The 16,231-nt window shown below is 43.6% G+C and overlaps 1 protein-coding gene across 1 annotated transcript in view; it reads right to left on the reverse strand.

The window, feature by feature from the left end:
- The window catches only part of FAM120A (family with sequence similarity 120 member A), a 104,114-nt gene that overhangs the window by 20,959 nt on the left and 66,924 nt on the right, over positions 1 to 16,231 (reverse strand). Inside the window, exons 10-11 of the mRNA XM_082842586.1 lie at positions 15,895 to 16,069; positions 6,095 to 6,344 (exon numbers count right to left, since the gene is read on the reverse strand). Of these exons, the coding sequence (XP_082698712.1) occupies positions 6,095 to 6,344; positions 15,895 to 16,069 (425 nt within the window). The remainder of the gene's footprint in view (positions 1 to 6,094; positions 6,345 to 15,894; positions 16,070 to 16,231) is intronic.

The raw sequence follows: 16,231 nt of genomic DNA on the forward strand, positions 1-16,231 counted from the left end.
CATTTACAGTGACAAAAATAACACCCTTTGCAATTGTTTGAGTGCCAAATATCTTAAATAAAACAATCATACTGAGTTTTTACCAGGGCTTGATGCAAGAAACAGCAAATCTGAAGAAAGTCTCCCTATTTTTCTCTGAAAAAAATTATTGTGGAAAGATTTTGCTCAATATACAATGTTCTTTGCCTAAGTATCCATGTTATACAACCCTTTTCTTATTTTTTAAAAATTGTGGTAAAATACACATAACATAAAATTTACCACTTTAACCATTTTTAAGTGGATAGGGCAAGGGCATTAGGTACATTCACGGTGTTGCACAGACATTCTCCCACCATCCATCATTACAACTCTTTTCATCCTGCAGATCTATGAAACACTAACTCCCCTCTTCATCTCCTAGCCCTAGGCTAGACCTTTCTTTAAAAATTATGAATCAGAAAAAGATTGTTTTGGGGACAGGCTGGTTTTCTTAAGATCTTTCCTGGTTTTTCTGGCAGCAAAGACTCTCAGCAGTCAGTTCAGCTGCAACAATGAAAAGCCTTTTGGGTTAGAATACCTACCACTTCCTCCATTTGGCTTTCTATTTACATTTTAACAAAGTCACCCTTTATTTGTTTTTCAATGTAAGTCCTCAGAAAGACTTTCTGGACGTAGAAAGAGTATGAAGTGTGTTCATAAAGATACACATGTACATAGATAGACAGCTTAAATACCATAGAACATGGATGGCACCAATGGCACTGCAGTCAGGGGCAAAGGTGAGAGCAGCAAAAACTGACCCGTGGTTATCTCACGTGTTCACGCTCTTCCTATCTGTGCACTGACAGTGTTTTCAATCACTCTGTGTTTCTCAGTTTTCTCTAGACATTCTTTTCCATGTCTTCTTCCTGGGTCGGGCCTTAAGTTACCTACCGTGGAAGTCTGAGGGTATCTGCAGTTCCCCCTTCGTCACCTCTCCTCTCACTACCCTTTAGAAGCACGGAAGCTGGAACAGAAGCAGGTCTCCACATCACTTGGGGGACCAACGTGGTCTGCCTCCTATTGGCACAGATGGGGAGCTGGACCCTGGTATGCTCCTTGGGGTGTTGGAAAAGCCTGCACTTGTTTGGGGGCTCAAGCCCTCTATCTCCCTTATTGTATTTATTAAGTTCCTCCAGAACGTAACTCAGTCTGTCTTCTCAGAAGCTGTCTTGGATAAGGATCTCGTCTGTCTGGTCTCAGCTGTACCCTAGGAAAGGCTGCTTTCTGTTCTGTTCTGGACACTTGCTTCACCCTCACACTGAACCTCTGCTCAGATGCTGGCCCCTCCTCATCTTCACTACAAGGATTTCTAGAGATTTGACTGCCACTTCTTCCCCCATTCTCCTGATTGCTGTTGTACGGGTGCTGATATCACTAGTGAAAGCATAGAGAAAACCACCACCTCCCAGCTGGGGTATGCCTGCCCCAAAAGCAGAAGCGGAATCTCACTGCCAAGGAACAGAGGCAAATCTAGACGGAGAAAATAGTCTACCCAGAGGTTGACAAACTGCACCCAGGGGCTGGCTGCCTGTTTTTAAACACAATTTCCTGGAGCAGCCACACGCATCAGTTCACATGCTGTCTAAAAGACGTATGATCTGCAGGTCCCTGGTCTGCAAACAAACCAGTGTTTATTCTTCAGAAACATCTCTGCATCAACCCAAAGAAACACGAGAAGCTGCCTGAGATTGGAGGAGACAAGGCACCTGAGCACAAGCACAAGGCAAGATTTTGTTGCTAACAAAGGATGTTATTGGGATAATAGGAGAAATCTGAGTAAGATCTGTAGATCAGATGTATTAGTATTATTTTTCTGATTTTGATAATGCCCTTGTTTTTTTAGGAAACATACAGAGTTTAGGGGTAAAGGGGTATCATATTCACAACTTCCATTCAAGGGATTAAGGACAAACACACAGACACAGGGAGAGAAGAGGAGAAAGCCACTGCAGTAAAAGGTTAATATGTGGGGAATCTGGGTGAAGAACAGCCACCAGCTTTTTGTACTAATCTTATAATTTCTTCAAGTTTGAAATTATGCTAAAAAAAAAAAGATTAAAGGAAGGGGAGAGCCTTTGGGATGACAGCCCAACCTTGTGACTGCGGACATTTGCCCCACCCCAGCCATCAAGGCCAAGGGTCATGCTGTGTGGCCTCCACAGGGCCTTACCATATTTGGGACACAGGCTCTGCCCTTTGTTGCCCCCTCCCCCATCCTCAGCAGACCTTTGTCACACAGCTGCAATTTCGCCAGAGAAAGACCACTGGGCCACGGCCCCAGGCCACAGCCTGTCCTTGGCAGGCCCTTGGAGACATACACCAACCCTCTTACTCATTTGCACCGCCCCCCCCCAAACCCCTGCTCCATGCCCTTCCCACTCTTCACCCCACGTTCTCAGCAGGTCATACCCATCAATCAAACAGAAGCCATACAGGGAATCCTTCTTTACCTGCTTGTCCCTGTGGCCCAAAACACTCATGAAGGTAGAACAAATGCTCTTAGCAGAAGTGGACCAACCCATTTACTGGTGTCCTGGCCCCAAATCCCCAAGACTGGCCCCATAAGCCATTCTCTCTCATCTCTCCCCAACCACCTCGCCTCAGTAAGCCCCTCCTCCTCAGGATCTGAAACTGTGAGTCTTTCCAAGTGGGAAACTCCATGGCTCCAAGCCCATAATGCACACAACAGTCTGCACAACCAAGCATGTCTTCTGGCTTCCACCAGAGTAGCAAATACGAGGGAACCTGAGCTGCACTCACTGTAGCTTCTCGACACCACAGAGATAAGCACAGGAAGAGGTTTGGTGAAATGAGAGATTACTAGCTGCATTTATTAACCTTTTCAAGTTCTAAAATGAGCACGCTTTTTATAAACAACACAAAAAAATAAAAACAGGGACCAGGACAATCCTGAAATCTGGAAAGACTTTCCAAAGGCCATCTGAACAGTGCCTAAAAGAAGCATAGCTGTTTCTGGGGGTAATGGCCAAGGAAGGGCCACAAAGACAAAGAGTGGGGCCCAGTAATATATCTGGAGAAAAACATGGTCCGAAAGGATACATGCACCCCAATGTTCTCTGCAACACTGTTTACAATAACCAAGACATGGAAGCAACCTACATGTCCATTGACAGAGGAATGGATAAAGAAGATATATACAATGGAATATTACTCAGCCATTAAAAAGAATAAAATAATGCCATTTGCAGCCACATGGATGGACCAAGAGACTGTCATGCGGACTGAAGTCAGTCAGACAGAGAAAGAGAAATACCGTATGATATTGCTTATGTGAGGAATCTAAAATGAAATTATACAAATGAATGTATTTACAATACAGAAGTGGACTCACAGACTTAGAGAATGAACTAACTTATGGTTACCAGTGGGGGAAGGGTGGAGGGAAGGGATTGTTAGGGAGTTTGCGATTGACATGTACACACTGCTACATTTAAAAAGGATAACCAATAAAGACCTACTGTATAGCACAGGGAACTCTGCTCAATGTTGTGGCAGCCTGGATGGGGGGGGCGTATGGGGGAGAATGGATACGTGTATATGTATGGCTGAGTTGCTTTGCTGTGCACCTGAAACTACCACAACACTGTTAATTCGCTATACTCCAATATAAAATAAAAAGTTAAAAAAAACACAAAACCCAAAAGATATATATAAAAAAAAAGAGTGGGGTCTGGTCACACTGTCCAGTCTGCACCCACCAGGCAACCCAGTGTCCCAAGAGGCCCAGTGCATGGAGAGACAAGACGTGAAGGCACCGCCACCCCAAGGAGCATGAAATAATGTGAGCACTGTGCTCACATCAACACAGCAGTGGCTTGTCCTGCACTAATGTACGGCTGCTTCTGGCCAAGAGGCAGCCAAACAAGCCTTAGGCACAGCACACATCATCCTCACTCAGTGCCCAGTGGGACCTTCAGGTCAGGTATACGGTAGACAGTTAGCTGTCCACCCACTAGACTAAAGGCCACACATCATTTTAAACTCGGAAGAAACACAAACAAAGTAACCAAAATTATTACCGCTAATTTGATCTTAGAGCAGCCAAAGTCTTAATCTTAACGTTTTGGCTAATATAAAATGAACTCTCCATCAGAGGAAACCAGAAGAGGATTCTAAAACCAAAACAAAAAAACTAGTCTTTCTCACTAGCTAATCCTCAATGGAGATAAAGATAAGAAACTGATACAGTAGGCTAATTTTAGTCAACCTCAATTTATTTAAGGAAAGGCTTCTAAATAAGTTATTGGCCTTAAAGTCTGTTATGAATGTAAGAAACTTCAGGAAATAAACACCTGACTAAAGCTCTGCCCCCATCCTCAGGGAGCAGGTGAGACCCAGTGGGGGTCAGGGGACCATGGAGAAGGGGCCAGCCCAGGGGGATGGGACACACAGGGCTGGGGCAGGTGACGACCTGTATGGCAGCTGGGCCCCAGGCTCTCACTGTTTGTCAGGGCCAGAGACCATACACATGGGAAGGGAGAGCTAGGATGGGCAGGTTGAAGAAATCAAAAGCGGAAGTCTATAAACATGCGGTTGTTTGTGTGCCTGTATGCATACTGGGGAAGGTCTGGGAGCAGCAAAGTTGCTGTCAAGAGCCTGGTGTCCAATACTGACCCCACCACTAGAAACCAGGGCTGCTGGGAAAAGGGGGCATCCACGGTAAGGTCAGAATCTCTGCACAGAAGTGCTCACATGGAGGCCAGACTGACGAGTCCCCCAACTGGCCCAACAGGTGACAGTGGAGTACCAAATTACATGACAGCAGTAGTGGACCACAAGTCATTGATGAAGCCAGGAGCCCATGTTGATATAAATACACTGAAGTCTGAGGAGGAATGGCATTTTTACACAAAGTGCCTCCCATGAAATCGTATCAGTTACGAGGGGGAAGGAATGGCCTCGCTGGAGAAGCCAGGCAGACACCCCCTTTGCCAAGTGGTCAGAGCACAGATGCACAGCATGGATGAGACAAGGAGGAGCAGAGGAACAGCTCTTCCCTCAACAGCATCTGCTGAAGACCAATGGGACTTCACCTCCAAATACAAAGGGAGGCTCTGAAACAAAACCCTGAAGTTAAGATAGAAATAAAGTATTAATGTTGATTGATCCTGATGGCTGTATTGTGGTTACATAGGACAGTGTCCTTGTTTGTTAGAAAATCACAAGTATTTTTTTTAAACATCAAGTATTTAAAAAAGAAAAAGCTCTTTGTATTATACTTGCAACTTTTTCCTAAGTTTGAAATTGGTTCCAAAAAAAACCCTCAAAAAACCAATTCACCTGATTCAGGTATACAGGCCAATTCAAATTAACTCCAAAACACCAACAGTGTCCACATAGGTATCTGTGGCCCATTGGCTGAGACGGTCTGGAAGCACAGAGTGCCCACATCTAGGTTTTTAAACCCCTCTCTCCAAGGCAGGAGCCAGCCCCTTAGAGATGGCAGGTCCCAGGGCAGGGAAGATACAGGACAGCCTGGGCATCTTGTGGTGCCAGAAAGCAAGGACATGCTGGGGGGACAAGGGACATAGGAGCCACTGAACGAACTCCCAAGGTCTGAGCTGGAACAAACTGAACAACCAAATAACGAGGTTATATCAGGTTATAACCCTAGGAAGACAAATAACCATGAGTCCATACGGATCTACATATGCTTAAATAAATGAAGGAGGAAGAAGAGACACATTCTCCCTGAAGAATAATTACAAATAATACATAATATAGTTCCCCAATAGCCTTCAAAAGCGTTAACATTTAAAGGATAAACTATATTTAAAATCATTACGATATTTACATAAAATACAGGTTCATCAAATATACCTATTCTATAAACATACTATATAGCATCAATTCAAATCCACATTGCATTTACATGGCCTATATTTCTATAATATATGAAAAAATGAGATGAGGACAAACTTCAACCGACAACATGATTCATCTGGAAGAACCCCCACCTACTTCATACAGAAAGCGTCTCTGAGAGGCATTTGTACAAGCACCTGCAAGAGAACACGCAGCGGCTGAGGCAGCGGCCAGCAGCACCTACCGTAGGACGCAGCACAGCACCGTGAGATGAGTGGGCACGCTGGCTGGGTTGAGCATGGCTGGTGTGTCTGACCTCATGCAGGCCAGGAAGGCCCTCATTCTGCGGTTCTTGTCCTCCACTGCCTTCCCCAGCCAGAGTCTCTTCAGATTGGGGCAGGTCCACTCCCTGAAGGCAAGAGCTTCCACCAATTCTGGGGTTTGTGGAGATTTCCCTTTGTAAGCTGCCCACTCTTTAATGATCACTGGTGAAACTACAGGAAGGAAAATCAGAGAACCATTTATGCCCTATCTCAGCAACTTTAAGCCTAACAAAAACAAACAGCTCTAATAATTACAGTATGGAGATGTCATTCTGGTGTAACAACGGATTCTCTCATTAGTAAGCCATCGGTCATCAATCCTCACCTCTAATCCTCATTTTGTTCTTTATGAACTTCGGTGACTCATTCAGATTTTCAGTCCGGCCACCAATAAATTTCTTCTCAATCAAATCAAACTAGATTTCCCCATATAACTAATATGTGTAAATCAAGGATGTTAGATAAAATTTGTTTTCATATTATAAATCCATTAATAGTTTTAGTAATAACAATGGGTACAACTTACAGAAAGTATGTGATTATCACAGAAATCCAATTTAGATAGCTAAATTGAACTATTGAACCTAATTGAACCTTTTTCTACATGTCATACTAATTAGATCTGAGAAATAATTTGCATTTGGTAGCCACTTTACTTAAGGACCTCCTACTTTAACAAATATAACTGTTAAAGTCTATTTTAAAGATTGGCAGGGACAAACAACCACGTAGCGAGATCCCCAAAGCCCAGTAAAGTGGCAAGCGGAAGCGACAGTCCATGTTTTGAAATCCCAAGTGAAGTCAGCACACAGTATTTCTCTTCAGCAAGACTGAAGACAAACTGTAAAATTCCCCATTTCACTTCAAAAAAAATCAAGAAGTTCTAAGTTGATTTCATACAAAAAATGACCTTTTATCCACCGTAGTCTTACCACTATTAGCATCAATTAATTCTTAAAACACACAAACATGCACATTTTCCCACATAATTTCCAAATAACTTAAGGGAGAAACTGTGACGGGGGAAGGAAAAAAATGGAGATAAAGCATACTGCAGAGAAATATGTTAAAAATTCTCACCAAAGTGCATTGATGTAAACAATTTCATCAGATCTGGGTGTGAATTTTGTAACAAATAGCTCACTTTGGTCAATAAACATCAGAACTGAAGCAGGGCCCCATGGAGCCCCCGACCCAGAGAGCTGCTAGCATACCCCACCCTCCCCTCACATGGCTGACAGCTGATACAGAAACCAGGACGGTGCTATGATTCTAATGTGATCTTGGATACATCAATTATATCCAAATAAACATACCCCCTCCCTGGGCTCATTTTCCCTAAAGTAACACCGGAGGCAAACCGAGACTGTGAAGAACCCAAATCCTGACAAAATTAAATGATTAACTGGCTCATCTCTAACTCTACCCCAAGTCTGAACAAATCAGGCAAGACAATCGTCTCTTCCAATGTCACGAAGAACTTCAGGAGTCAGATACCTGGATATACACAGTTGTTAGCAACAGGAAAAGCAAGCTTTTGCACAATCAACCCCGGTCAAGTCAGGTGACAGTGTGCTGCAGAGGAGGGCCATGACCAGCCATTCTGCATGGACCCCAACTCCCAGGAGCAGGCTGCTTGAGCAGGGGTACAAGTCAAGACAGTTTCTGAAAATTTCCTTACAAAAAAGTAACTGTTTTGTCATTGGGAAATCCCTTTAAGTTACATTTGTATATCTTAGTGTTTAAATGTTAAAAAAAATTTTTTAACTTAAAATGTTTCTTTTAAAATCCATCAAGTCAAAACAGAGATATACATGTATATATAAATACATGTCTTTGAATTTATCTATATTTTAGGTGCCAGATACAAACTCACAAGGTCCCCATTGTCCAGCAGATCCTGTCCTCGGACTCACAATCTAGCACTCACCCCCATTCCTGCCGACCTCCAGCACGCACAGCTCCACGTGTCGCCCACCCGTATGCCCACCCGTATGCAGAGGGTGGCCGTCACCACCGCAGGGCCCTCCTAGGTGCAGTACACCCCACCCACCTTTGTCCCAACTACAGTCTGAGAGGCTGGCACATTGTCAGCCCCAAGAAAACAGGTCAAAGGAGGTTACAAGACAACCAGTATGCTATGTTTCTATTAGGTCAGTTCACAAAGTTCATTTTCATGCCCCCCAAGCAAAAATGCATAAATCTATTTTTTCTATGTAACATCTTCATTTTGATGGCAAAGATTTATTTAATGGAACTAATTAGATTTTATCTTTGGTTGTTAATCTGGGTTAATAACCTAGTTAATCTAAGGTCTCTCACTTTCTTCCCCCAAAATACAAACACACACACACACCCCCCACACACGCATGCACACAGGGCATAAGTTTACTGCATCTTAAAAAACTCAGATTATAGTGCCAGGAGTCTCCCTTGAGTTTTCTCAAAAGAGGCATTCTTATTAAAGCTGTCTGCATCTGCATCCATTTACTTCTTTCCCCTTTGTCAGCTCTGCTCTTGTCTCTCTTTAATAATTTTTAGCAATCATTTTATTACATTGTTTTCATTCTAGAAATAAATTTTTGATGGAAGCTTTTCATTCTCAAGTTCAGAATGCTTAGACCTATACATACTTTATGTTCCATGTCCTACATCGAGGATAAGTGGAGGTCAGAGGTACCAGCAGTCCCTTCACAGGTGTGTCTGTTCACTTGAGTGTTCCCTGAAGCTGCCCTAGACAGCTGTCCACACTAGCTGGGGCTCTGAGGGACCTAAGTATGCCTGAATTTACCTGGCATGATGCTGTGTGCTCAGATCCTGTTCAGCCTGTATAGGCTACAGATGAGAGCACACTCGTGCCTGAGGTCCGCCAGCTGATGCTCATGAACTCCCATGTCCTAGAGAAAGGACTGCCCCAATACTAGCAGGGACATGCAGTCCATACCCACCAGGAGCACAGGACAGGGCAGGGGAGACTGCAGCTGTAAAGGAGGCATCAGATATAGCAGCTTCCTCTCATATTCAAAGCATTTTTGTTGCTTATCTGCACTAGTCATGACAAGAATGGCTCATATCTAATTTAGGAAATACATGTCTTTCTCAGAGAAAATAAATGTGCAGTAACAAAAAGCTTTGCTCCAAAAGCAAAGATGCTTCCAATTTGCTTCATTTTTTTAACATGTATCTGTTTTTAAACTGAAAACTTGGAGATCTTTTGCGTATGCCACCACTTAATAGCTGTGGAACCTTTGGCCCATCACCTAACAGATATTTATTGACACCTAGTATGCACTGGGTGAGGCAGGAAAGGCACCCAGGGCTCAGGTGCCAACTCCCACGTGCCAGTGTGAGAACAAGGGTCTCCTTAAATTCTGAGGCCTGGGTCCCTCATTTGCCTTATGCTGGCCCAGCCCTGGAAATAGGCACTAAAAAAAGGGGCCAATGACTCACTCTGTTGCACAATCCAGATGAGGAAACACAAAGGCATCTTGCACCCCTGTTATGTGGTTTCAACTGTGTGAGATCAACTTATGTTGTATAGGCTCATTACATTAGATTAATTAAAGGTTAGTGTTTTATAGATTAATGAATTCCAAGGGACATCCCATTTTCGGGTTGACACATGGCAGCCTCTGTGTTACAAGCTTGCCCTTTGGGGTGGCTGGTACACACACGGTACCTTCTCTCCCTCTGGCTCCAGGCTTCTCCCCGAGTCGCTGCTGCCCAGGAGGGAAGGCTCGGTCTCTGATTCAGCTCACAGGAATAAGCAGATGCAAAGTAGCCAGCTAACAGCAAGTAACCTGGGCTCTTATCATTTTTGCAAAACCCACTGGTTATACAGGGATTATCCAGATGGTGCGTGGCGGCTGGATTATGAGAACACTCCAAGTGCATGCAGACAAGAGCACTGGGGTATAAAACCCTCTCTGTGAAGGCACCATTTTGGAAAGACATGCTCATGCTGCCTTGTTAAAACAAGAATAAGAGAATCCCAGAGGTTAGCTAATCCAGCTACTGTCCATGAATAAATTTTCTGTGTGTCACCATCAATAAATATTTATCTTGTCTTTCCTACTGACAGGAAAACTCATGATTTCAAGTGGACAACTTCAAAACAACTGAATATTAGATTGTCTTCCTTACCTGAAACTAAACTGAATTTTTACACTGGCAAAAACAACTCCAGGGCACAAGTTTTCTGTATTACTGGAAGCTAAATTTATAATGCAGCTTCTTTACTGGAAGTACCTCTTCAAATACAATTTCCAGACATAAAACACTATTAAGACTTAAGCTGTCAGTAAAAACCCAATGTTTTCCATCAGACGTTAATCATCTACTATTTTCACACTTACACACACGACAACCAGCTACCTTAGAAATCTGTTAGAATGCTGAATTTGGGATCCATCCCAGACTGGGAATAATGAACGTTTCATTCTGTAAGCCTATTCCAACTGACTGGTAGTGGCTGCCTATAGTGCCATATGATGAAGTATGTCTCTAAGCTCAGTGCCAGAGCACCATGAGCAACTAGCAGTGCCTGCTATAAGGGCTTAGGAGTGAGAGTTGTAGCACCCACACAATATGGTTACAGGTAAGGAAAAAGACGGAGACAACTTCCAATACTATGGCCAACTGGACCCTTTGGTCTGTGTCTGTGCAAGTGTGTGTATCTGGGGAAGGAGCCATTGTTTTATTCCCTGAGCTCTCCTCTGGAGCTATAGAAAAAAAACAAAACCACACAAATAAAAACAAAACTCTAGTTCCTTCGTATCAGGGCAGAAACAGAAAAATGGGTGCAATGAGAGTTGGTCAATCCTTCCAATGGGGAAAACTGCTGGTTAACTACCAAGCAGCACTGTGTACAGGTTATGGGGTTTCAACTAGCTAGTCCCCCATTTCCTCATGCTGACACATCTGTGAGCACCCTCCACGACTCTCAAAAGTAAAAGACTATGAATTTTTTCCTTAAACCTTTCATATCTGAGCCTGGGGGTATCCTACTGTCCACAAACATATACATGCTCAGTAGGCCACGGGGCACATAGAACATGGTGTTACAGACATGTGGTAAACACTGTTCCTAGTCTTCATTTTTCCCATTTATGTCATTCCTACTATATTAGAAACTCCAAAGCTCAAGGAACTATGACATAAACATTAATCCAAAAGAGTACCATCAAACACTGCCTGTCACACAACAGTGCCTTCCCCAACAGCTGTCTCTTGAGCTCAGCTGCTCAAAGTTCTGTGAGGAAAAGGCAGTTTGCTAATGCTACTTCTGGAAAGCTCTGAAGGATAAAGAAATTCAGATTAATATATAAACAGCCTTCATAAAATCATAAGAAAAAAATGATAATGATAACCAATTTTCACACATATTGAAACAGCACACTAATTAATATTGGTCATGCTATAGTATTCTGTTTTATAATGTAATTCACAATGAACAAATTTAACTTATTTATTTTCAATTAGCAGTCCCAATTATTTGGCACTAACAAAATTTCTAAAGCACAGTGGACCAGGAAAAAGAAATCAATGTTCCTTTTGGCTTTTCTTGATAGTTTAAAAAGTAGAGAATATGGGGAAATACAAATATAGCATAAGTATACTAAATATAAACATAGTATATAAACTTGCTTTCTATTTCCATAACTACATCTCACGTGTCTATAATTTATGCCCATCTATTTTCTACAAGCCTGCTTTCTTTTTTTTTTTTTTTTTTTCTGGCTGCACTGCACAGCTTGCAGGGTCTTAGTTCCCTGACTAGGGACTGAACCCGTGCCCCCTGCAGGGGAATCCTAACCACTGGACCACCAGGGAATTCCCAAGCCTGCTTTTTTTTTTTTACTTAATTTTGAGGTACTGAAGAGACTTGCAGAAAACAGAAGCCAGTTTTATTAAGTGGATAATAATTTTTAAATTCACAAATCACTTCCTGGATTTTTAACGGTTCAGCTATAGATGAGGCGACTCATTATCCTGTAGTCTTTTTAGAACCTGATCCCTTTCTTCTGGCCCCTTCACCATTGGGGAGCACCTGGGGGAACCCCAGTGCCCAGGCGGCTGAGGAGCACCCCCAGGGAGAAGAGTCAATAGGGCACTAAAGGCCAGAGCTGACTCCAGGGCAGAAGTGCATGTGAGAAGCAGCCACGCCATCTGGATTTCACACACAAAGCCTCCGAGGCCAGGGCTGGCTCAGACCCAGGCGCCTGTCTCCAGGCCCAGCCTTTATTCCAGCAGCTACAGAGACAGCTAGGTCCCTGTTCCCATCTCTCCCCAAAGCAACTGCCACCATCACCATCCAACACATCTGGGTGAATCTGTTTGTGTTGGGTCAGCAGTCTTCTGATTGGACTGGTAGGATTTCCAATTCCACAATAGTGACTTCAGTAGCATGCTGCCACAATAAAACAAGTATTCTTATTAAATTCCTAAAAGCAAAATGATAGAGCCTAGAAATGGACAGAAAAGAACAGAAAAATAAACTGCCAGCATGTAATTCAGTATGATTTTCAAAGGCTGGAATTTTTTAAGGATCCAACTATAGATATCCTACTTTAACCATATAATGACTTTAAAAATGAAACTTTGGTAAGTCACACGAAAATTCACTGTAGATTATGAACATTTTATCATATGCCTTAAGCAAGAAACTAATGTCCAAATGAATACATGTCTTATATCTAATGAGAGTTAAGTATTTTTGAACAACCCTATAGACTTCAATATGTCCTTTGACTAGTTCTGACAACAAAGCCCTCTTGGGAAAACTCTTGATGGTCACAGTGACCACACCAGGAACATGCCTATGTACGCACAGCATTCTGAAGCCATGTTAGATCAAAACCCTCACATTCAGAAGCAGGTGCATCACCTACTTGAGTAGGTGGGTTTACCTGGAACCCACATAGCTCGGTTTTGGTTACCAGACTACCAAAGTGGAAGGCAAAGTCAGTGGGCATGTGGAAAACAAACTTGTCCCAAGGACCTTACGGTGCACTTTCACGTGGTTTATGAATCTCCTGCAAAGTGCCATTGATTTTGTTTCATCTACATACGGTCTAAGAGTAAGTGTAGGTAAAACAAGATTTCAACATATTTTCAAATCTTGTCAACCAAGAACTCCTGAGAAAATGCTCGTTTTGGCATGATCAGACATTGTTGTTTTCCCATCTCATCCAGGCCATCAAGAAGCTACAGCATTTTCTCGGTAAGAATAGTAAAATGCATAGTCACTTAGTAGATGTTGCAAGCTTGGAAACCTATATCAGTGGCATCATAAGAGTCAGTGTTTCCCATTAGCCAAAAGTAACATAGCGGTGACAAACAACTGTGTCTGTCCCATCCTTAAAAAGAAGTCAGAGGAGTGGGGAGGGGAGTGGAGGCAGGAGGAAAGGAAAAAGACATGCCTGCCAAATTCTCTTTGAAGCTGGGCCTTCTCCCACTCACCTCACACTTCCCCCGTCCACCTCACACTAGTACACCTTTCTCCTCCTTTCCTTTGTATTCCCCTGTGCCTCCCCCCTCCAAATGAGGTCAAGGCACCTCCATCCATAGCCTCACAGAGCTCATCTGAGTCACCCAGACTGTACCACCCTTCTTCTCTTCTTCTCTTGATCATGCCATTCCCCATGCCCTCCAGCCCCGGCCAGAACTAGCCTGCTACAGGCAAAGTGACCCTGTCAGCATCAGGCCCTATGGTGTGGTTTGCACACTCAGCCCTTCACCACAATGTGCCTCTCTCTTGCTTATGTTCAGAGGATGCTGGTCCATTTAGTTAATACTCTCCCCTGGGTTCTGCTTCCCCTATTGTCTGCTAACAGGCCAGCCTTTCCCAGGCCAGTAAGACACCTGTACCACCCAGGTACAAATTAACTGATGAGGGAGTGGAGCATGCTGTGTGCTGCCAGCTGTGTGTTCCACAGTGTTTTAAAGCCTCAGACTGGCAGCAGGGCAGAACAGACCACGTCTCTGACTTCCTGAGAGCACCTGGCACCTGCAGCTCACCTGTGACGCAGAACTCCCTGAACCAGACACGAGGGATGCACACTGCCCACTGCTGAGGGCGTGAACAGAGCACACCAGCCATATTCAGGCTGCTGTATGAAGCTGTGAATACTGCCAAGGGGAGCCTGACCTGGGATCTACCTGAGGGTCTCCAGGTTGTGATCACTGAAAGCTCCTGAGGGGTTTCTGCATAAAGATAACTATGTTTCTGGAACAAACAAGCAAATGAAAGAAACAGCCTTTCACCATGAAAGCCAATGTGGTGCTATGGAGCTGAGGATACGGCAGGAAGTGGGGCTGCATGGGACCCTGTAGCACTCAGCATTCTATGCCCAACAGAGACCCAAGGGGCTATAGGGACGAAGACGGAGGTGAACTGAAGTGGACGTCACAGCTGTGGAGCCAGGGTGGCCTGGGTGGGCCAGCACAGAAAACTGACCAATCCCGTGCAAAGTTAGAAAGGTCCTTCTTTTCTGAGCAAATAAATCACACAGCGTGAGAAAAGAATGAGGATTTGTACATCCGGAACGTACTGGGCCTTTGAAAAGAGTGTCCGTTGACAACACTCGGTATTCACATGGTGTCTACAGCCCTGATCAAGGCAGAAGTATCAGCTAGAGGTGGCCCTGCAGAGCCGGCATCACCTTCTCCAGCTACAGTCATACGCCACTCTCAGTACGACTATCTTCAAGTAAGGGTAGTGACAGATTGCTTCATTTTAAAGGCTTACAGAATCACAATTGTGTCATAGTAATTAGAAATAGAAACCTTAGGAATCTATAGTACTGAGTTTTTAGCATTGGAGAATCTCTCTAGTTTTGAGTTCCAAAGGTAAGACCCACTCCCACACTTGTCCCTGAACTGGTCAGCTTCACCCATGTTACCAGGCCTGTACTGACCTGCCATACAAGAAGGTGATTTATCGGTAAATATCCTTAGTTTAGAGGATGATCTAGTAATCTACAATTTCCACACTTCATAATATTCTTATTTTAGACTGCATGTTTTGTGAAACTTTTCTATATTTCCTACTAAATATACAGTGACTTTTACATTCCCTACATTAGTAGATAAGGTTACCTAGAACAGAAAGGCATGATTCCCCCCCCACACCAAATTACACTGGCTCACTAGAAGAGGGAACACTCTGACCTCAACTTTTGCCAAAATTTCAAACGTTTTCTGTCTTTCCACTTCTCCCTCCACCCCCAGAGTTGATCAGCCAGAGGTCTCTGAGGGAAATCATTACACGTCCCCTCTCAGCTTCAGGGATGTGTGCAGCAATACATCAACTGCACAGAAGTGGCCCTGTGCATAGCTGGTGGGACCGCCCCAGGAACACTGACTTCTGGAAAGAGTGGACCATATCTCGTGGACAGCAGAGCAGACACTGCTGTTGCTCTGTCTGGGACATGCTAACCACAGCAGGACAGCAATCGTCAGGACTGTTTCCAGATCAACGTTCAGTTTAAAGCATAAACCTGCTATTTTATCATTTTACTGAATGAACACCATTGCTGGGATGTTACTGAGGAAAACAGCCCGTGGCCTGTCCTCCTTTCCTAAGAGCCCCAGTGAAGCCCACCTCCTTTATGTGGGGACTCTCAGGGCGAACTCAGTTACGATCCTTCTAATGCTTTAAAAATGCACAAGAGATTACGAGGTACCGAGGAAAACAAACAATGGATTTTACAGTACATACATTCTGGTGGAAGTCTGTTCTTTCTAAAAGCAAGTCTCTCAGTTTTCTTTCTGCTTTCTGCCAAGCTAAACAGGACTCCGTAAACATACTGACGAACTGGCCTATAGAGCAGGGCGGCGGGAGGCAGGTCTTTGCTGGCTTCATCTTCAATAGAAACAGCAATTTTGATTTCACCCTTTGCATGGAAGAAAGCAGAATAATATTGCACGTTTTTCATGTTGAATTTACAATAAACTCACAGAAATATACTGTATTATCTCCAGTTAACGAAATTGCAATTCTATTCCAAATCAATTGCTTAATAAGTTGCCTACATCAAGATGTTTAGGAAGAGTTC

Source organism: Leucopleurus acutus, assembly GCF_964270905.1.
Source record: "Leucopleurus acutus genome assembly, chromosome: 7".
NCBI classification, from domain to species: domain Eukaryota; kingdom Metazoa; phylum Chordata; class Mammalia; order Artiodactyla; family Delphinidae; genus Leucopleurus; species Leucopleurus acutus.